Source organism: Muscardinus avellanarius (genome assembly GCF_963383645.1).
Source record: "Muscardinus avellanarius genome assembly, chromosome: 13".
NCBI lineage: Eukaryota > Metazoa > Chordata > Mammalia > Rodentia > Gliridae > Muscardinus > Muscardinus avellanarius.
In genome coordinates this window covers 41,827,545-41,848,775 of record NC_137799.1, presented here as the reverse complement: position 1 = coordinate 41,848,775, position 21,231 = coordinate 41,827,545, and the positions used below count along the sequence as shown (strand labels likewise).

The 21,231-nt window shown below is 44.3% G+C and overlaps 1 protein-coding gene across 1 annotated transcript; it reads right to left on the bottom strand.

The window, feature by feature from the left end:
• Window positions 1-1,945: 1,945 nt before the first annotated feature.
• Window positions 1,946-20,543, bottom strand: BAG1 (BAG cochaperone 1; the record flags this gene model as incomplete). The annotated part of the gene is made up of 7 exons (XM_080708359.1): window positions 1,946-2,035; window positions 3,614-3,676; window positions 4,586-4,693; window positions 9,323-9,436; window positions 12,318-12,400; window positions 17,104-17,232; window positions 20,507-20,543. The coding sequence occupies 7 exons, from the start codon at window positions 20,541-20,543 to the stop codon at window positions 1,946-1,948; spliced, it is 624 nt and encodes a 207-aa protein (XP_080564485.1).
• Between the last annotated feature and the right edge of the window lie 688 nt (window positions 20,544-21,231).

The following is a 21,231-nucleotide window of genomic DNA, read 5'->3' as shown; positions in this document are numbered from 1 at the left end:
GGTGGGTGTGGAGGAAGGATAGTGAGGAGCTGTCCAAGAGAGGTAGCAGCATATGTAAAGACCTCCCAGGGCAGTAGAAGGCACAGGGCATCTTAGGACCGGCGAGAAGACCTGAGTGGCTGACAGCGGAGAGCACACAGTGAGGGGATGAGATGAGAGAAAGTGCAGGGAAAGGACTTTGCTTTCTCCTGAGAGACACAGGGAGCCACTGGAGGTTTCTAAATAGGGAACTTGCAAGGCCCTGGTTCAATTCCCAGCACTGCAAACATAAATAAATAGAAGGAAAGCCCAAGTTCTGACATCCAGATTCCCAGCTTTGTACTATGGCTTCACCATTTACTCTATTACCTTGAGTAAACTGAATACGTTCTCTTGGTTTTTTCTACCTCTTTCATTATGTAAAACTTAAATGACTAATTAAAAACTCAGAAGAATGCCGGGCACACAGTAAATTCTTATTAAATGTTGTGGCCCAAGGCTACACAGCTGCTATATGAAAACATAATGAACTCTTCAGATAAAGTTGGGGTGAACCAGGCTGGTCCACCTGTCCACCTCTACCACCACCCAGTCTGAGGTCTTACCCACCAAGTCCTAAATTCCTGAGACTTCAGTGAATCCCTCTCTGCCAAATGAAATGGGCCTCAGGTGGCCTACAGGAAGTCCATCTCCTGAGCACTATTCTAAAGAGTGAGGTAGGTGACAGCAGCTGAAAAGTGTTTAAATGTGTCTTAGCATGCAGGGTTACTCTTGACGTGATTAAACATAAATTCTGACTAGTGCTACAAAAGTCTTTTCTTTCTAAGACTCATCAATCAAAGCAAAGGAAAGCAAAGCACTCTTCTGCCTGATGATGGACACACTGGTTTTAACAGCAATGGTGGGAGTAGGAAGTTCACATGAACAGGAAAAACCTTGAAGGAAATAGAGATCTCAGAGGGTATGGTTAACAGAAACTTCCCTGATAGAAGCACCTGCAACTCCTGAGAAGTTTCCAGCTGGTTTCACTCCCACAGGCTTCTCTCATTCTGGCCCACTCTTTGCCCTTCCTGAGCTATGGTTCTGATCTGGTTTTAGGCCAAGACCCTGTCAACAGTGGGTTCTAACCTTTTGAAGTTTTGCTTGGGGACAAGAAAATCCATGCACCAACCATAGATCCCATTCTAAAAATAGCTCCCTCATATCTCAAGATCTGTGGCTAGGTATGTCACTGGGAGGTAAAGACATGGTCTTTTTTTTGTGTGTGTGTGTGTGGTACTGAAGATTGAACCCAGGGGCGTATTACCTCTGAGCTACATCCTTAGGCCAATTTTATTCTTTATTTTGAAACAGGGTCTCACTAAGCTGTGGAGCGCCTCACTAAGTAGCTGAGGCTGATAGCAAACCCAAATCCTCGTGTCTCAGGCTCCCAAGTACCAACAATACAGCCAAATGTTCTAGGATTAGGTCACAAGGGACACTGTAAATTACCTGTGCACAAAACATGTGTTCCAAGACATCCCCAATGTTTCTGACTAGACGCAACCTCTTAGTGAATCTGGTTTTACTTCTATGGGACTTTGAAGTCATAAGGTCAGGAAAGCCCTCATGTGTCTGAAGACTAGGATGTCCTATTAACTCAAAACTGGCTCAGGACAAACAAGAGCTCTCATCAGCCCAAAGAAAGTGCCCAAAAGTCAAAAGAGCTGGGAAAAGACAGGCAGGGAGACCTCCTCCAAAAGCAGCAGCTGCTGGACAGCACAGCTAGAGACAGAATGAGAAAACAGGAGCTCTAGTTAAGGTTGCACAGATAGTACTTTTTCATTGAGAACTGGTGTAGAAGTAGAAAAACCAACAACTGGCCAGTTGCCTCTGGCAGTCCTGGAGCAACAGACAGCTTCTGGTCCAGAGAGAGCAGAGCTGTGGTGCTGCTCCTGAGGGCAGCAGAGCCTCTCTCCACTGCACCTCACTCAGCAAGGGCCAAGTTTGTAGACTGTAGCCGCTCGGTCTCCTGGCTGATGTTCTGCTCCACTGTGTCACACTCAGAAAGGAACGCCTGAAAGACAGACACAGGGCATTGAGGGCCCTCGCGGGCTGCTCACCCACTGCCCATGCAAGGGCCTTGCTCAGCCATCCCAGAGGTATGAGTGATATCCTGGACTCCATGGCAAAGAGGGATGGAGAGAGAGAGATGAGCAGAACCAAGGTTTCTTTCTTTCTTTTTTTTTTTTTTTTTGGTGGTACTGGGGGTGGAACCCAGAGGCTTTCTACCTCTGGGCTATACTCCCAGACCTTTTTTTATATTTTATTTGGAAATAGGGTCTCACTAAGTTGCTGAAAGCCTCACTAAGTAGCTGAGGCTGGCTTCGAACCCGTGCGATCCTCCTGTCTCAGCCTCCCAAGTGCGGGGATTACAAGCGTGCGCCACCACGCCCAGCCAGGAGCAAGGTTTCTGACCATGTCTAGGCCAATATTCCCAGAGGTGGGCGGTGGGCCTCAGGACCACTGCGCTGCAACCATACAACTGAAGGCAGCACTATACACATGAGTGGTGCTCCTGGAATTTTCAGTCAGCTCTATCTTGCTCTCCAGTGAACTTCTGCTCCAGTTTGTTTGTTTGTTTGTTTGTTTATTTATTTGCGGGTTTGGGGATGGAACCCAGAGGCATTTGACCTCCAAGCTACATCCCCTGCCCAATTTTTTATTCTTCACTTTGAAACAGGGTCTCATTGAGTTGCGGAGGGCCTCACTAAGTAGCTGAGGCTGTCCATGAACTGCAATCCTCCGGTCTCAGCCTCCCAACTGCTCCAGTTTAAATTAAAACATAACTATAGGGACCCAGGTGTGGTGGCACACACCTTGTATTCCCAGTACTTGAGAGGCTGAGACAGGAGGATTGCAGGTTCGAGGCTGCCTCAGCAAGTTAGCAAGACTTTCAGCAACTTAGCAAGATCCTATTTCAAAATAAAAATTAAAAGGACTGGGGGTGTATCCTAGAGGTAGAGCGCCTGAGTTCAATCCTCAGTACCAAAACCACTCAAACCCCAAAAGACAAACAAACAAACAAAACAGCCTATGTCATATATCACCTTTATATACGCTACCCTACATTTGTTTATTTATTTATTTGTTTGTGTGTTACTATTGAGCCCAGGGGCATTCTATCTCTGAGTAAGACCCCAGCCTGATTTTTTTCTTAGTTTGAAATAGGATCTCACTAAGTTGCTGAAGCTGACCCTAAACATGAGATTCCCCTGTCTCAGCCTCTTATGTACTGGGAGCATGTACGAGATTATAGACAAGTGCTACCACACCTAGCTATACTACCCTGTTTTTTTTAATGGTGGGGGGGGGGATAGTAGTGGTGGTGGTGGTGTGTGGGTGTTTTACTGGGAATGGAACCCAGAGGCATTCTAACTTCAAGCTATACCCCAGCCTGGTTTTTTATTTCTTATTATAAACAGGGTCTCTCTAGGTTGCTGAGGCTGTCCTTGAACCTTCTATCCTCCTGTCTCAGCTTCCCAAGAACTAGAATAGGTGTGTGCCACCATGATGGCATGCACTACCCTACTCTGAACAGATAAACACACACACCAACACATTACACTTTGTTATGCAATACTATACAACTCACCTGAACCTTTTTCACCAAACCCTTCCTTTTTAGCCTACTGTCTTTGAAACTTTCTGGCAGGATCTATGGAAGAAAAAGTTGACAATCTCAGAGATAAATAAGACATGTCAAAAAGTAAAAATATAGCAAACAAGTCACAGATACCAATGTGAACGAGATATGAGTTTTCAGGAACCATTTCTCTAGGTTCGTATCCTACATGGCCCTAAAAAATGATCTGTAACACAGACTGTGTTCTTTCACTATTTCCTATGTATAGCTACTAAGCCCTGGCCTGACCATGAGCTTCCCGTGCCAGGAAAACTACCTTTTGCTCTTTTTTTTTTTTTTATAATCTATTCCCACCCACCCCCAATCCAAGTCTGGAACAATTCACCCTCAAGAATGAAGCACTGAAGTCAAGTATGGTGGGACACGCTTATAATCCCAGTATTTGGAAGGCTCAGCAGGAGGAATGCAAGGTGTAAGGACAGCCTCATCAAGGGAGCGAGATTCTCAGCAACCTAGTGAGACTCTCAAAATTAAAAATAAAAAGGGCTGTTGGGGGTATAGCTTGGGGGTAGAAAAAACTGCCATTACTATAAAAAAATCACTATCGTATCTATAAAAGAAAACTTTAGCTCAATAATTCAATAATCTTACAAGATCTGGGTCCAACTCACTTCTGTATAAGAAATTAGCTCAGTGGAATTAAGTCACTTGAGTATCAAGGAAAATAAAAGCGGTTTCTCTGATCAGAAGATCATGGACCACTTGAGGCTGAGCTTCATGACTGTAGACACTAGAAGCATACCTGTGAGAGTCTAGAGATCAGGGACTGTCTTACCACTCTGCATATTCATCTAGGACCTAGCAAGGCGTCTGGCACACAGTAGTAGATGATCAATATCCTCAAGTAGTATGTTTGCTCAGGCATTATGAGTGAAACGTTGTCATAGAAAACCAGTTCTTCTGAGTCTATTATTTACTTACCATTGTGTCAATCTCCTCTAAGATCTTCATAAACTGCTCAATTGTGGCTTTTACTCTTCTATCGAGTTTACAGAGAGCTTCAGCTTGCAAATCCTTTGCTAGAAAACCCTGTGGAAAAATAATAACGCAAAGGTTCCTTGAGGCTGATAAACTCTATGCCACAGTACTGATGACGTGACCATTCTCTTCTACAATTGACTTATTGACCGGGACACATCTTAAACCCCCACCGTCATGTTTTGAGAAAAACAGAAAGGCTGGCCTTGTACCAATCCAAAAATTCTACCAGGCCATAGGCCAACTCTATCCTGCATGGCCAACTGGAGCTGAATGCCTCTTGAGGTCTGGCTTTGGTGAAGCCCCCAGTCACAAGTATATACCTATGCATAGGAGTTAGAACACATTAAGAACACAGGTTTAGGGGATAGGAATATAGCACAGCTGTAGAGTTCTTGCCTAGCAAAGTGTGAGGCCCCAGGTTCAATCTCCAGCACTGTGCAAAAGGAAAGAGAGAGAGAGAGAGAGACAGACAGACAGACAGACAGACACAGAGAGAGAACACGCACTTCAGTGACTGAAAGACCTAGACTCAAATCCAGATTGTCCAAGATGCTTGTGATCCTGAGCAAGTTACTTAAACTGTCAATGCCTTATTATCTTCATTTTTCAAACAGATATTATGATACTCTCATCCTAGAGGGTTACTGTTAAGGTAAAGGGGAGCCTATGTAGATATATAACATAACTCATGGCACAGACAAATACAACAATTATTCTTATCAAATTGCTTTGTTGTTTATTCATATTTTTTTTCTATTTTATTTCTCTTTGGTGGTATTAGGGATTGAACCCAGGGGCATTCTATGATTGATCTATACCCCCCAGCCCTATTTTATTTTTTATTTTGAAACAGGGTCTAAGTTGCTCAGGCAAGCTGTGAACCTGCAATCCTCCTGTTTTAGCCTCCAAAGTACTAGAATTATAGCTGTGTGCCACCACACTAGGCTGTTTATTCATATTGCCTGGCCTAAATGGTCAGCTGGTTGCAAGAGTTGAAAACCAGAAGTCTCTGAGGATGTTTACCAAAGATGATAATGAGATGCCTATTTGATAACATGTAGCAAGAACTTCCAAAATTAACCAACAATTCCAACTCAAATTATTTATTCTAGCCAGATGTAGTGGCACATACCTGTAATCTCAGTACTTGGGGGACTCAGAGGTAGGATGCCTCTAGGTTCAATCCCCAGCACAAAAAATATATAAATATAATAATAAATTATCCTACCAAAAAACACAGAAATGGTAGGACATTCAAAGAAACATTGCATAAAATGGTAAATACAAGCCGGGCATTGTGGCGCATGCTTGTAATCCCAGCATTTGGGAGGCTGAGACCTGAGAATCGTGGTTCGCAGACAGCCTCAGCTACTTAGTGAGGAGGCCCTTTGCAACTCAGTGAGACCCGGTTTCAAAATAAAGAATAAAAAATTGGGCATGGGGTATAGCTCGGAGGTCAAATGCCTCTGGGTTCCATCCCCAGACCTGCAAAAAAAAAAAAAAAAAAAAAAAAAAAAAAAAAAAAAAAGTAAATGCAACGTTAGATTGCCAAGACTTTGCTGCCCACTCCATCTCGGCATCTACATGTGTAAGAATCCATGTAGTCATGTCGGCGATTAGCCCCGAGAGAGGGCATCGTCTCTGGCCAAAAAACTCCTCCACTCTTAGATATTCTTTCATAACTATTATCCTTTTGGTAACGATTCTTTTAACTCTCCAAACGAATTTCTCCGGTGGAAAAAAGATCAGGACTGTGAGAGAAACTGAATCCGTGTAAAATAATCCTTCCAGTAAACTTGCAGTTTTGTTCAAATAGTAATTAGATGCAGTGGCAGCATTCCAGTCCACCTTTATCTTTGACCTTCAATAAATCTTGGCTTTTGCACCTAGTAATAGTGATGCCTGGAGTTATAGCAACACCACCTGGTTAAAAATAGCTATGTCAAAACAAAGGACAGATAAAATAGATGTGTAAAGATGAAAGAAAGAAAATATGGTGAGAATAAGAAAGTATTTTGTATGAAGAAGAGCTTATCCTAAGATTGGCCCGAATGGGAAAGAGAGAATTAGGGTAATCAGAAAAGAAAAGAAAGTTGCAGAGGGTTAGTGATAGGAATATGGATTATTAAAAGAGGAAAAGGCTTCTAATAAGCCTATCGCTTGAGGAAAAATGCTCAGCTGCTAGAGAAATATATCTGACAACTAAATCTAAAGACTTCATGTTATTTCTTGGTGTTTACCTGCTAAACTGTGTCATGAGTTTGTTTAAGTTTTCAGACAGCGGATAGTATTGCAGACAAAATCCAGCAGACATTCATCGAAATTCTCTAAATCATTATATGAGAGCTGGAATCTCCGACTTCATCCCCCATTCAGCTCAAAGGAGGTTGATAGATAAAGGACATTGGACTAAGCCCTAGGAATGAAAGCTCCGAAAGGGTTAAAGAAAACTCTTAAAAACAAACTGGACTCTTCAAGTGATTTTGGGTGTGACTTTTAGCCAAATAAAAGCCTCTGCAGCTGCAAGGCCAAAGGGGGCTGAATTGAAGCACAAGACCCACCTGAGATAATGGGACTAATCTCAACCATAAAGACCTGTGATATCCCAGGCCTTACTTTTGTCTTGTTCAGGGTTGGTAATCTGCATGTGTATCTCTCTATTGTACCTTGGATGTTTTGCACTTCTTCACTAGAAATTCAATGGGAGAGGGGAATATATAAAAAAATCTTGTGTCCTGAATAAAGTGTTCGATTGCACAAGAAGCATTGATCCATGTCAGGTTCTTTTCAAAAAAGCGCCGATCATAGGATTATTTTCCTAGGAAAGAACCACTACAGATAAGAATCTATAGTATGTCGCTCTATCCTTCCCCATCTTTACTGAGATCGACCGCAAGTGAATTCGCGCCCCGAGTGGACTGAGTTGGTTTGTGACATTAGATGATGAACAATAGCAATTAGTTAGGTAAACCAGGATACATTCATACATAATGAAATAATGTTATCTTTGAAGCATATGACCTTTTTTTTTCCCTTCTGGTACTAGAGATTGAACCCAAGGCCTTGTACATGCTATTCAAGTGCTCTGCCACTGAGCTAAACCCCCAGCCCCAGTATAACCAGTATAATAATGTAGAAAATGTGCAGCTTTTAAATTTTTTTTTGGTACTGAGGGTGGAACCCAAGGGCTTTCTACCTCCGGGCTATACTCCCAGACCTATTTTATACTTTATTTGGAAAGAGGGTCTCACTAAGATGCTGAGAGCCTTACTAAGTAGCTGAGGCTGGCTTCAAACCTGTGAGATCCTCCTGTTTCAGCCTCCCAAATTCTAGGATTACAGGTGTGCACCACCACGCCCAGCTAAATGGTCAATTTTTTATTTAATAAAAGAACAATTTACAAAGTGTATGTATGTAACATTACATAAAATATATAAGCTAGGCATGGTGGCCCATGCTTGTAATACCAGTACTTGGGAGGCTAGGACAGGAGGATTGCAGGTTCGCAGCCAGTTTCAGCTTAGTGAGTGCCTCTGCAACTTAGTGAGACCCTGCTTCAAAACAAAGAATAAAAAATAGGGCTGGGGTATAGAATGCCCCTGGGTTCAATCTCCAGTTCTACAAAAAAATACATATATATATATTCATGTTTTTATAAATATATACATTAAAATAGATATAAACACACATACACACACATATATATATACACACATATATACATATACATACATACACACACACACACACACATTTTTCCCCCCCCAGTACTGGGGATTGAATCCAGGGGCATTCTACCTGTTAGCTACTTCCTCAGACCTATTTTATTTTTTACTTTGACACAGGGTCTAAGTTCCTGAGACTGGCTGCAAACCTGCAATCCTCCTGTCTCAGCCTACCAAGTACTGGGATTACAAGCATAAACCACTATACCTGGTAATAATAATTCTTAGAAAGCTAATGGTATATGTCAGGCTCAGTCTGTGTGTGTGCGTGTACTTTTTTTTTTTGGTGGTATTGGAAATTGATTCAGGGTGTTCAATTTCCAAGTTACACTTCAGCCTTTTATATTTTATTTTAGAAAAGAGTCTTGCTGCCAGGCGTGGTGGCGCACGCTTGTAATCCCCGCGCTTGGGAGGCTGAGACAGGAGGATCGCAAAGGTTCGAAGGCAGCCTCGGCTACTTAGTGAGGCTCTCAGCAACTTGGTGAGACCCTGTTTCCAAATAAAATATAAAAAATAGGTCTGAGAGTATAGCCCAGAGGTAGAAAGCCTCTGGGTTCCACCCTAAGCACCACCAAAAAAAAAGAAAAAAAGAAAAGAAAACAGTCTTGCTAAGAATCTCACTAAAGCCAGGCATGGTGGCGCACGCTTGTAATCCCTGCGCTTGGGAGGCAGAGACAGGAGGATCACGCAGGTTCAAAGCCAGCTGCACGCGCTGGCTTAGGAGACCCTGTTTCAAAAAAAAAATGTAAAAATAGGTCTGGGAGTGTAGCCCGGAGGTAGAAGGGCTTCCAGTAACCCCAGTACCACCAAAAAAAAATAAAAGAATCTCACTCACTAAGTTGCCAAGGCTGTCCTTGAACCAGTGATCTTCCTGTCCCAACCTCTAAGTACTGGGATTACAAGTGTGTGGCACCAATCCCAGATGAAAATCAAAGTTAATGACAGAGGTTACCTGTTGGATTCCAGTAAGTTCTTTATTCAAATCTTCCAGGTGGTCAGCTATCTTCTCCACAGACTTCTCCAAAGCTTTCAACTTCTTTAGTTCAATCTCTTCCTCTGGATTGTTCTAAAATGATATGGAACAAAGTCAATAATCACCAAGACTGGCGCTGGTGACGTAGCTCAGTGGCAAAGCATTTGCCTAGCACAGGTGAGGCCCTGGGTTCAAACCTCAGGACTGAAAAAGCAAAAAACAAATAAAACCAAATAAACAAAAACAATCACTAAGATCAGTACCCTCTGTTTGTTTGTGTGTATGTGTGTGTGATCTGATCACAACTGAGCTAATCATTCAACCAAGAAAGAAATGTTTTAACTCTGCTGCTTCTTGAAAAGAAGTGAAAGGGTTATAAAGATTTTTCTATCTCAAAGACTCCAATCCAGAAAGAAGGAAGGTGTTAGGTAAACATTTTAATAAAGGTCCTGACAGCTGTGTTTAGAGAATAGAACCAATTCAATTGCCAGACTCAGCCTTGATCCTGGGCTGTTCAATAAGCAGACTGAAGATTGGAGGGTAAATGAATCACAGAACACAGCTCAGGAGTCCCAGTGGCAAGACAGGCAGAATCAAAATATTCCTTGAATGCCGGGCGTGGTGGTGCACGCTTGTAATCCCAGTGCTTGGGAGGTGGAGACAGGAGGATCATGAAGATTCGAAGCCAGCCATGCTGGCTTAAGAGACCCTGTTTCCAAATAAAAAATATTTTAAAAACAGGTTTGGGAGTATAGCCCAGAGGAAGAGAGTTTCCAGGAACCACAGTATCACCAAAAATAAATAAATAAATAAATAATCCTTGAAACCAGGTGTGGTGGCTCACGCTTGTAATCCCAGCATTTGGGAGGCTAAGACAGGAAGATTGTGGTTTGTGGACAGCCTCAGCTACTTAGTGAGGCCCTTTGCAACTCAGTTAGACCCTGTTTAAAAATAAAGAATAAAAAAAAAAAAAAAGGACTGGGGATGTAGCTCAAAGTTAGAATGCCCCTGGATTCCATCCCCAGTACAGGGAAAAAAAAAAAAAAAAAGACTATTCCTTGAAATTTCCAGAAATTTAATTCCTAGATGTCATCATCCAATTGAGCTCTCCTATTTAATATGACGATCATGAATACTTTTTGGTTTTTTGGTGGTACTGGGGGTGGAACCCAGAGGCTTTCTACCTCCGGGCTATACTCCCGGACCTTTTTTATACTTTATTTGGAAACAGAGTCTCACTAGGTTGCTGAGAGCCTCACTAAGTGGCTGAGGCTGGCTTTGAACCTGTGTGATCCTCTTGTCTCAGCCTCCCAAGCGCTGGGATTACAAGCGTGTGTCACCACGCCCAGCTTGATCATGAATAATTTTACTGAATACTTTCTACATGACAAGACACTATTGTAAGCATGCTACTTACATTTTTTTTTTAAGATTTAAAGAAGTTCATTAGAAAGATAGAAATACAGAAAACAGAAATACAGCCCCATGCCAAAATGGTATGGGGGGGTGACTCGAAATGAATACACCCTACTTACATATTTTTTAAAGCCTTACCACAACCCCAGGATGGAGGTACTGTTTTACATGTGATGAGGCTGAGGCTTAATATAGTAAAGTAACCTTAGGTCATATAGAACAGCAAAGTGGAACAGACTGGAATTAGACTTGGTTTCTCATACTCTAGGATAGCTCCAACTTGAGGTCATACAGCTCTTCAAACTCAAACCATGGTTCTGCCTGCTGCTCATCACTATTCTCCTAGACCTTTCATCAGCAGGAAATTTAGAATATTTCCTCTTCTCTCACCTAAACAATTGGCAGCCAGGACCAGCAGCTTCCTGCTTTGTTATACTATCCCAAATTTTTTATTCCTCTTTGTGGTCAAATTATGAATTCTAGCCTCCTGCGGAGTTCCAAGTCTGGATTTGATTTTTTTCTGCCTCCATTTTGCTAATCTCTCTCCTGTCTCTATTTAGCCACCTCACTCAAAGTAAGAAAACTTGATATGTTCAACAATTCCATTGTGTCACAATGCAGGGCTGCCCACAGCCCTCCCTCATCACCAGAGGTACTGCCTTCTCTTGCCATGCCCTGCTTTCTTAGACTGAACCTTTCTTTCTAGTCAGAGAGTTTCTCCTGGTGGGAAACTTTTTTAGTCAAAAGAGTGGTTGAAGCCGAGCGTAGTGGTGCATGTTTGTAATCCCCGCACTTGGGAGGCTGAGACAGGAGGATCACACAAGTTGGAAGCCAGCCTCAGCCACTTAGTGAGCTCTCAGCAACTTAGTGAGACCCTGTTTCCAAATAAAGTGTAAAATAGGGCTGGGAGTATAGCCCGGAGGTAGAAAGCCCCTGGGTTCCACCCTCAGTACCACAAAAAAAAAAAAAAAAAGAGTGGTTGAAGTGACATAGACTCTGAAACTGGTACATAGTATTTAATATCTATAGGTTTAATAAAAAGTGCTCTAGCAGATTCCAATAAAAGTAAGAAAGGCCTATTCCAGTCACCATTTTAACCAAATCGAGATTCCACCAAGACAAAAGCCATGTTATTTGAGGTAGCACCACTGCTACACAATAGAAGCAGGAAGGTAAAAACAACACGACAAAAGAGACCATTTGTTTAAAGAGGTATTTCAAGCTGGGAGTGGTGGTGCACACTTGTCATCCCAGTACTTGGGAGGCTCAGACAGAAGGATCACAGGTTCGAAGCCAGCCTCAGCAACTTAGTGAGGCTCTCCGCAACTCAGTGAAACCCTGTTTGCAAATAAAAAAAAAAAAATAGGGCTGAGGGTATAACCTGAAGGTAAAAGGCCCCTGGGTTCCAACCCCAGTACCACAAAAATAAAAAATTAAAAAATAAAGAGGTGCTTCACCAATACAAAATTTGGGTCTCCAATTTGACCTTCTAAACAAATATTTATAGAAGACTTTAGACTTTTGATTTTGAGGCATTCTGGTGGGAAAAGCAATTTACCTTTTCTCCTATTAACATGACTCGACAACCGTTTTGTATTCCAAGTGCTGACAATGGTGTCTCCATTTCCTTCAGAGATTTTCCTGAAAACAGAAAAGTATACCAGGTTATAACAGATGTACAACATTAAAAATAGATTTCAGCAAAAATATAAGTAATATACAAGTATACTCACTAATATGATAAATTGGTATAACCTTTTTAGAAAGTGCACTGACTCAGTAATTTTATGTCTATATATTTATCTTAAACATGGTTAGACTTGTGCCTGCAAAGTAACTATTATACCATAATATTTAGTGTAACCTTATTATTAGCTAGGCATAGTGGCGCACACTTGTAATCCCAGTACTTGGGAGGCTGAGACAGAAATATCACAGGTTTGGGGTCAGCCTCAGCTACTTAGTGAGGCCCTCAGTAAGTTAGTGAGACCCTGTTTCAAAATAAAGAATAAAAAACAGAAGCCGGGTGTGGTGGCACACACTTGTTATCCCCACGCTTGGGAGGCTGAGACAAGAGCATCACACAGGTTCAAAGCCAGTCTCAGCTACTTAGTGAGGCTCTCAGCAACTTAGTGAGACCCTGTTTCCAAATAAAATATAAAATAGGACTGGGAGTATAGCCTGGAGGTAGAAAGCCTCTGGGTTCCACCCCCAAGTACCAAAAAAAAAAAAAAAAAAAGAAAAGAAAGAAAGAAAAAACAGAAGTTGGGCATGGTAGCACATGCTTGTAATCCCAGTATTTGGAAGGCTGAGACAGGAGGATCCAGGTTCTTGGCCAGCCTCAGCTACTTACTGAGGCCTAGTTTCAAAATAAAGAATAAAAAATTGGACTGGAGGCATAGTGTGAAGGTAGAATGCCACTGGGTTCAATTTCCAGCAACACACACACACACACACACACACACACACACACACACACACACACACACGGCTGGGGGTGTAGCTTGCTTGGAGGGAGAATGTCCCTGGGTTCAATCTCCAGTTCTGCAATAAAATAAACATTAAAAAATAAAAATGAAAGGCCAGGTGTGGTGATGCACTCTTATAAATCCAGCATTTGGGAGGCTGAGAAAGGAGGATCATGGTTCGCAGACAGCCTCAGCTACTTAGTGAGGCACTTTGCAACTGATAGTGAGACCTTGTTTCAAAATCAAGAATACAAAATAGGGCTGGGACTGTCACTTGGAGGTAAAATGCCCCTGGATTCCATCCCCACTACCACCAAAAAGATACTATTATTTTTTATTATTAATTTTGTTTGTGTGGTACTGGGGATTGAACCCAAAGGCATTCTACTACTGAGTTACACTCCCAGCTCTATTTTATTTGTTTTTATTTTTTATTTACTATTTATTTTTTGTAGTACTGGGTATGGAACCCAGGGGCATTTTCCTCCAAGCTATACCCCCAGCTCTATGTTTTTTTATTTTTTATTTTGAAACAGAGTCTTATGAGTTGCAAAGGGCCTCACTAAATAATAGCTGAGGCTGTCTACAAACTGTGATCCTCCTTTCTCAGCTTCCCAAATATTGGGATTACAAGCATGCGACACCACGCCCAGATTTAAAATTTTATTTTGTGTTTTTGTTGTTGTTGTTTGTGGCACTGGGGATGAAACTCCGGGCATTCTACCTCTGAGCCACACCCCCAGCCCTATTATTTTTATTCTTTATTATTATTATTTTTTTTTTTTGGTGGTACTGGGGTTCCTGGAAGCCCTTCTTCCTCCGGGCTACACTCCCAGACCTATTTTATATTTTTGAAACAGGGTCTCTTACGCCAGCACGGCTGGCCTCGAACCTGCGCGATCCTCCTGTCTCCGCCTCCCAAGCACGGGATTACAAGCGTGCGCCACCACGCCCGGCATTTTATTCTTTATTTTGAAACAGGGTCTGAGTTGCAAAGGGCCTCACTAAGTAGTAGCTGAGGCTATGCACGAACTGTGATCCTCCTGTCTCAGCCTCCCAAATGCTGGGATTATAAGCATGCGCCACCACGTCCGCTATTTTATTTATCTTGAAAGAGTCTCACTGAGTTACAGAGGATCTTATTAAGTTGCTGAAGCTATCCTCAAACCTCCAATCCTCCTGTCTCAGACTAAGTACTGGGATTACAGGTGTGTGTCACCACTCCCAGCTAGTACAATGTTATAATAGGGAGAAACTGTGAAGAGCCAATATTCAGGAACAGGTAATGATTAACTATACATCTGTACAAAAGAAGACTTTCTAGGTATTAAAGCTCATTTATTTTCAGGATACTTCAGTGCCACAATAAATATTGATGATCCAATGTTATAAGAAAAAAATGTAATAAAATGTAGGAGGGGACATAGTGCCTAGTATGTGTAAGGCTCTGTGGTTGATCCCTAGCACTAGGGAAAAAAAGGGTAACTTTATCCAAGAGAACATTTTCTTCTTTTTTTTTTTTTTTGGTATTGGCAACTGAACCCAAAGGCATTCTACTTTCAAGCTGACGCCCCCAGCCCTTTTTATTTTGAAACAGGGTCTCGCTAAGTTGCTGAAGCTTCTCAAGTGCTGGTATTACAGGCACGCACCACCATGCCTGCCTGCTCTCTTCTACTTTGAAACATGAATTTCTGTTGCCTTTATAATTCAGAAATAAAATGCTTTGAAAAACGCTGTGTGTGTGTGTGTGTGTGTGTGTGTGTGTGTGTGTGTGTGCAGGGGATGGAACCCAGGAACATTCTACCTCCAAGATACAACCCCAGCCCAATTTTATTTTTTATTTTGAAACCGGATCTCACTAAGTTGCAGAGGACCCCACTAAATTACTGAAGCTGGCCACGAACCTGCAATCCTCCTGTCTTAGTCTCCCAAATGCTGGGATTACAAGCGTGCGCCACCACGCCTGGCTTTAAAAACATTTTTAAAAAGAAAAGACAAGCCAGGCGTGGTGACGCACGCTTGTAATCCCCACGCTTGGGAGGCAGAGACAGGAGGATCGCGCAGGTTTGAAGCCAGCCACGCGCACTGGCTTAGGAGACCCTGTTTCCAAATAAAAATGTAAAAATAGGCCTAGGAGTGTAGCTCGGAGGTAGAAGGGCTTCCAGGAACCCCAGTACCACCAAAAAAAAAAAAAAAAAAGAAGAAGAAAGAAAGAAAAGACAAGCCAGCCGGACGTGGTGGCGCACGCTTGGGAGGCTGAGACAGGAGGATCATGCAGGTTCCAAGCCAGCCTCAGCTACTTAGTGAGGCTCTCAGCAACTTAGTGAGACCCTGTTTCCAAATAAAATATAAAATAGGTCTGGGAGGATAGCCCGGAGGTAGAAAGCCTCTGGGTTCCACTCCTAGTACCACAAAAAAATAAAAAAGAAAAAAGAAAGAAAAGAAAAGACAAGCCAGGCATGGTGGTGCACACTTATAATCCCCATACTTGGGAGGCAAAGACAGGAAGATCGAAGGTTTAGCAATTTAGTGACAATTTAGGACAGCAATTTAGTGAGCCTCTCAGCAACCTAGTGAGATCCTGTTTCCAAATAATAAAATCAGTGTGAAAGCATAGCTCAGAGGTAGAATGCCTCTGGGTCCAATTCCCAGTACCACACACACACAAAAAGAAAAGAGTTACACAATGAAATATAAATAAAAGCAAGGTATAGTGGCACCTGCTTGTAATTCCAGCTACTAGGGAGGCAGAGGCAGGAGGATTCCAAGTTGGAGGCCAGCCTGGGAAACTCAGACTCTGTCTCAAAAAAAAAAAAAAAAAAAGAGAGAGAAAGAAAGAGAGAGAGAGAGAGAGAGAGAGAGAGCGCGCGCGGGTGGGTGGGGTGGGAATGCAACTCAATGGTAGAGTGCTCCTGGGTTAAATACCCAGTATCTCATACATATACAAATCAATCAAAATGCTTCCTATTGCCGGGCGTGGTGGCGCACACTTGTAATCCCAGCATTCGTAATCCCAGCATTCGGGAGGCTGAGACCAGAGAATTGCGGTTCGCAGACAGCCTCAGCTACTTAGGGGGGACCTCTGCAACTCAGTGAGACCCGGTTTCAAAATAAAGAATAAAAAATAGGGCAGGGGGTGTAGCTCGGAGGTCGAATGCCCCTGGGTTCCATCCCCAGTACTGAAAAAAAAAAAAAAAAAGATAAGATGAGCCCAGAATTTGGGAGGTTGAGACGGGAGGATCGTGGTTCGAGGACAGCCTCCTTTCCAATTTAGTGAGGCCCTTTCCAACTTAGTGAAACCCTGTTTCAAAATAAAGAATAACAAATAGGGCTGGGGGTGTAGCCCGGAGGTAGAATACCCCTGGGTTCCATCCCCATTACCACCAAAAAAAAAAAAGAATGGTAAAATGAAGTCGGGTGTGGTGGCAATGCTTGTAATCCCAGTATTCGGGTAGCTGAGACAGGAGAATTGAGGTTTGCGGTCAGCCTCAGCTACTTAGTGAGGCCCTCTGCAAATCAGTGAGACCCTGTTTCAAAATAAAGAATAAAAAATAGGGCTGGGAGTGTAGCTTGGAGGTAGAATGCGCCTGGGTTCCATCCTCAGTACCGAAAAAAAAAAAAAAAAAAAAAAAAAGGAATGGTAAGATGTCTACTATCATCTTGTTACTTCAAATCTGACACCTGACTTGACCAGATATTTGAAAAGTTCACTATACCAGGCCCTCAATATATAATGGCTGGTTGAATGAATCAAAATCAATAAATACACAAAACAGTTCCAGTTTGAAAATTGAATGTTTTGCCATTAGGTAAGTTTAGGCAGCCTAAATTTGTCCTTTAGCCATAAGGACTCAAAGCTGAGAGAGAAATGCCTACCCTTAAATATGAGTTTCTGCAAAGGTAGTGGAACTCCTGTGGCCTCTTCAACAACCTGGGCAAGGTCTTGGACAATTGGTTCACTGCTGCCCTGCTGCGGGGTAACAAGAAGGTCATATTTCTCATTGCCTAGAGAGAGAGAGGGGAAAAAAAAACCATTTGGTGAAGATAATAACTCTTTCACATAGCCATACATGACTCTTTATTACATTTATTTTACCCAGCTTTTAAGGTCCAGTTCATGTACTATTTACTCCAAAGTGTCTGTTGACATCTGTCCACAGATGAGGAGGTCGCTTTTCTCTAGCGACCTCCTCAAGGATTTTTGTTTTCTTTATTATAAAAACTAATAATTTTAATGAGATCTAACATTTTATTTATCACTTAATTTTTGTGGTACTGGGGATTGAACCCAGGGGTGTTCTACCTTTGAGCTACATCCTCCACACCTTATTTTTTATTCTTTATTTTGAAACAGAGTCTCACTAATTTGTGGAGGGCCTCACTAAATAGCTAAGGCTGGCTGCAAACCTGTGATCCTCCTGTCTCAGCCTCCCAAGTACTGGGATTACAAGCATGTGCCACCACACTCAGTCTGAGAGCTAACTTTTTTTTTTTTTTTTTGGCGGTACTAGGGATGGAACCCAGGGGCAGCATACCTCCGAGCTATAGGCCCAGCCATATTTTTATTCTTTATTTTGAAACAAGAGTCTCACTGAGTTGCAAAGGGCCTCAGTAAGTTGTAGCTGAGGCTGTCCTCAAACAGCAATCCTCCTGTCTCAGCCTCCCAAATGCTGGGGAGAGCTAAGTTTTTTTGTTTGTTTGTTTTGGCACTGGGAGTGGGACCCAGGGCCTTTTCTACCTCCGGGCTATACGCCCAGGCCTATTTTGTGTTTTATTTGGAAACAGGGTCTCACTAAGTTGCTGAGAGCCTCACTAAGTAGCTGAGGCTGGCTTGGAACCTGCATGATCCTCCTGTCTTAGCCTCCCAAGTACTGGGATTACAAGCGTGCGCCACCACATCCAGCCAAGAGCCAACATTTTATTTTTTTATTTTTTTTAATTTATTTTTATTGGTGCATTGTAATCATACATCACATTGGAATACAAGACTTGAGAGGATAGGATATACAAGCACACATCATCCAATTAGCCCTCATCCAGTCCCCATCCCATTCCCTCCCCCTCCCTCGATCCCATGCTTGTTTGGTGATTAACTTTGATACATATGTTTATGTACCTCCTGCTTTTTAAAGAGGCTCCATCCTCCCCTATTCCATACCCTCTGATTGGTCACCTTAATTGCTTCACTATAGGGCCCTTTCTATAGCTCGACCACTTCCTGTTGCCCCTTTCCTCCTAGTTATTGCTGATTAGGGGAAGCATCTGGTTTTAGTTTTCTGCGATATTTCTCTGTGCATGCCATGTTGCAAATACCGATCCCACTCTTGACAGCCCCAGTTGTAGCCTGGCTACCCAGTGGACTGATCCAGACCTCGCTGGCTCAAGCAGCGGCCTTGCCTCATGGGAGGCCCTGATTCTGGTCTCGCTGGCCCTAACACTGCCTTAACTCCTCAGCTGGCTCCGATCCCGGCCTCGGAGGCCCCAGCACTGGCCTTCCTCATGGCAGGCTCCAATGCTAGCTGATGGCCCCGGCATCGGCCTAACCCCTCGGCAGGCTCCGATCCAGGCCTCAGAGGCCTCAGTAGCGGCCTTGTTTCACGGAAGGCTCCAATGCTGGCCACTGGCCCTGGCACTGGCCTAACCCCTCGGCAGGCTCCGATCCCAGCCTCTGAGACCCCGGAACCAGCCTTGCCTCGTGGCAGGCTCCGATCCCGGCCTCACTAGCTCCAGCACCGGCCTAACGTCTCGGCAGGCTCCAATCCCGGCCTCGGAGGCCTCAATAGCAGCCTTGCCTCACGGAAGGCTCTGATGCCGGCTGCTTGCCCCGGCACCGGCCTAACCCCTCAGCAGGAAGAGCCAACATTTTAAACACTTATGCATAAAAGGCTGTACTAGATTAATCTTATGCATCATCTCATTTAATCCTCAGAACAACACCATGAAGTGAGTACTAATCTATTCTTTCCTATTTCATAGATTAGCATTGAGGGTTCAGTCCAATTAAGACTTGCTTAAACCAGGCATGGTAGCACACACCTGTAATCCAAGGACTTGAGAAACTGAGACAGGAGGATCACAGGTTCAAAGCCAGCTTCAGCAACTTAGCAAGGCTCTCAGAAAACTAGTGAGACCCTGTTTCAAAATAAAATAAAATAAGGCTGGGGTTATAGCACCCCCCAATACACACACACATACAAACACTTGCCTAGAGTACTGGGGATGTAGCTCAGTGGTAGAGCACACGCCTGGCCTACCCAAGGCCCTGGCTTGGATCCCAGTCACCAAGAAAACTTTAAAAAAATTTTTAAACTTGCCTCTTGAGACTCAACCTGGCGACTGGGGGGAGTCACAATTTGATTTTATATTAGGGGATTACAAAGCACACACCTTTCATCCCAAGCTATCTGCCTCCATGGCTTGACTGCCCTGAACTCTGTATTGTACTAGTCTTGTTTCTCTTGCTGTAATGGACAAGGAAATGTTTTCCTAAAAGTCTCTTCCTGGGCACCTAGGTACACTACGGTCAGTGCTTAGTAAAGACAAATCAATACAGACAAGTAGCAGAGACTTTTTTTTTTTAAGATGCCAATTCTTCTCCAGGTAGGTGGAGAGGTAGCTTGAGTACAGTGCATAACACCAAGTTTTGAGCTCTTCCAACAGCTCCATCGGATTAGCGTGGGGCAGGGGTTACCAATTCCACAAAGAAACTAAATTCCTAGAAAGGATCCATTTTTCTCAAGGTCACTCAAAACTCCAGGATCTCGAGTCCTGGTTACCAGATTCCAAATACACTCCCTACCTGGTTCTGAGGAAACCTCATGGACTCAGCTCTCCAGTGTACTGACTTTGTCTAGTTTTGAGTCAACTCCAACAAGTGCCTGGTGTAAAAACTGGACCCAAACAGCAGACATGCTCAATAAATAAGGGGCAGCCAGATACTAAGTTTAAACTCATCACACAAGTAGGTGTTCACATACAAGAGTCGTACAGAACGTGGTTAAACACAAGCCTGACATAAAGATCCACAATTACTGCGTGGGTACACCACACAACTAGGCCCACGATGTTCGGACACGCTCCAACATCTAGGATCCAGCGAATGACCAGAGACGAAATACACCAGCTACAGGAAAGGTGGGCTGACACAAGCTCCAGACCAAAGCGGGCCCACGGAACACAGCCAAGAACCCACACTTCCGGACGCCACGAGGCCAAACCCACCCACCGCGGGGAAGCTTCAGAGACCCAGTCGGAGCCCACCCGGCCGCCAGGCGCTCACTATGGGTGACGGTCACGCTGAGTCCCTCTGTCGCCATTTCCTCGGTTGGGGTCGCTTCCTCTGTCCCGGCCACCTCCTCAGCCCGGGCCACCTCCTCAGCCTGGGGCACATCCTTGCCCCGGGACACCTCCGCAGCCTGGGGCACCTCCTCGTTCCGGGACATCTCTCTCGGGGTCGAGCAGGGGCGAACTTTCTTCTTCAGCCGCGGCCTGTGAGCGCCGACGGTGGCGGCGCCCCGGGTGGATCGGTCATGCCCGCTGGCTGCACCCCGGACAGACTGACGCTGAGAGGGAGGCGGGCGGCTCTGGGCCGGGGGCTCCGACTGGAGCGGCTCCCGGCCTGACCGAGGGGCGCGACGCCGGGGGCCCAGCCGCTCCCGGTCGCCAAGCGGTTTCCGCGCGCCGCCCCGCTGCGCCAGGCCCGCACTAGTCGACCGCCCAGCTGGGGAGCTGAGCGCAGTCCCGCAACCCTGCCCCGCAGCTGCCCGGCCTGGCCACGCCACGCACGCCCGCCGCGCACGCAAACCACGCCCTCGGGGCGGGACCCGGTCATACCCCGCCCTATCAGGTAAAGCCGCCTCCAGGCCCCGCCCACTCACCCAAGGTCCCGCCTCACTCATTTGAAGTCCCGCCTGGCAGGGCTGAAAACCCGGAAAGGATCGGGAAACCCCCGTGGGCTTACTGCGCTTGCGCACACGAGGGGACCGGAAGTCGAAGTGGGAGTGC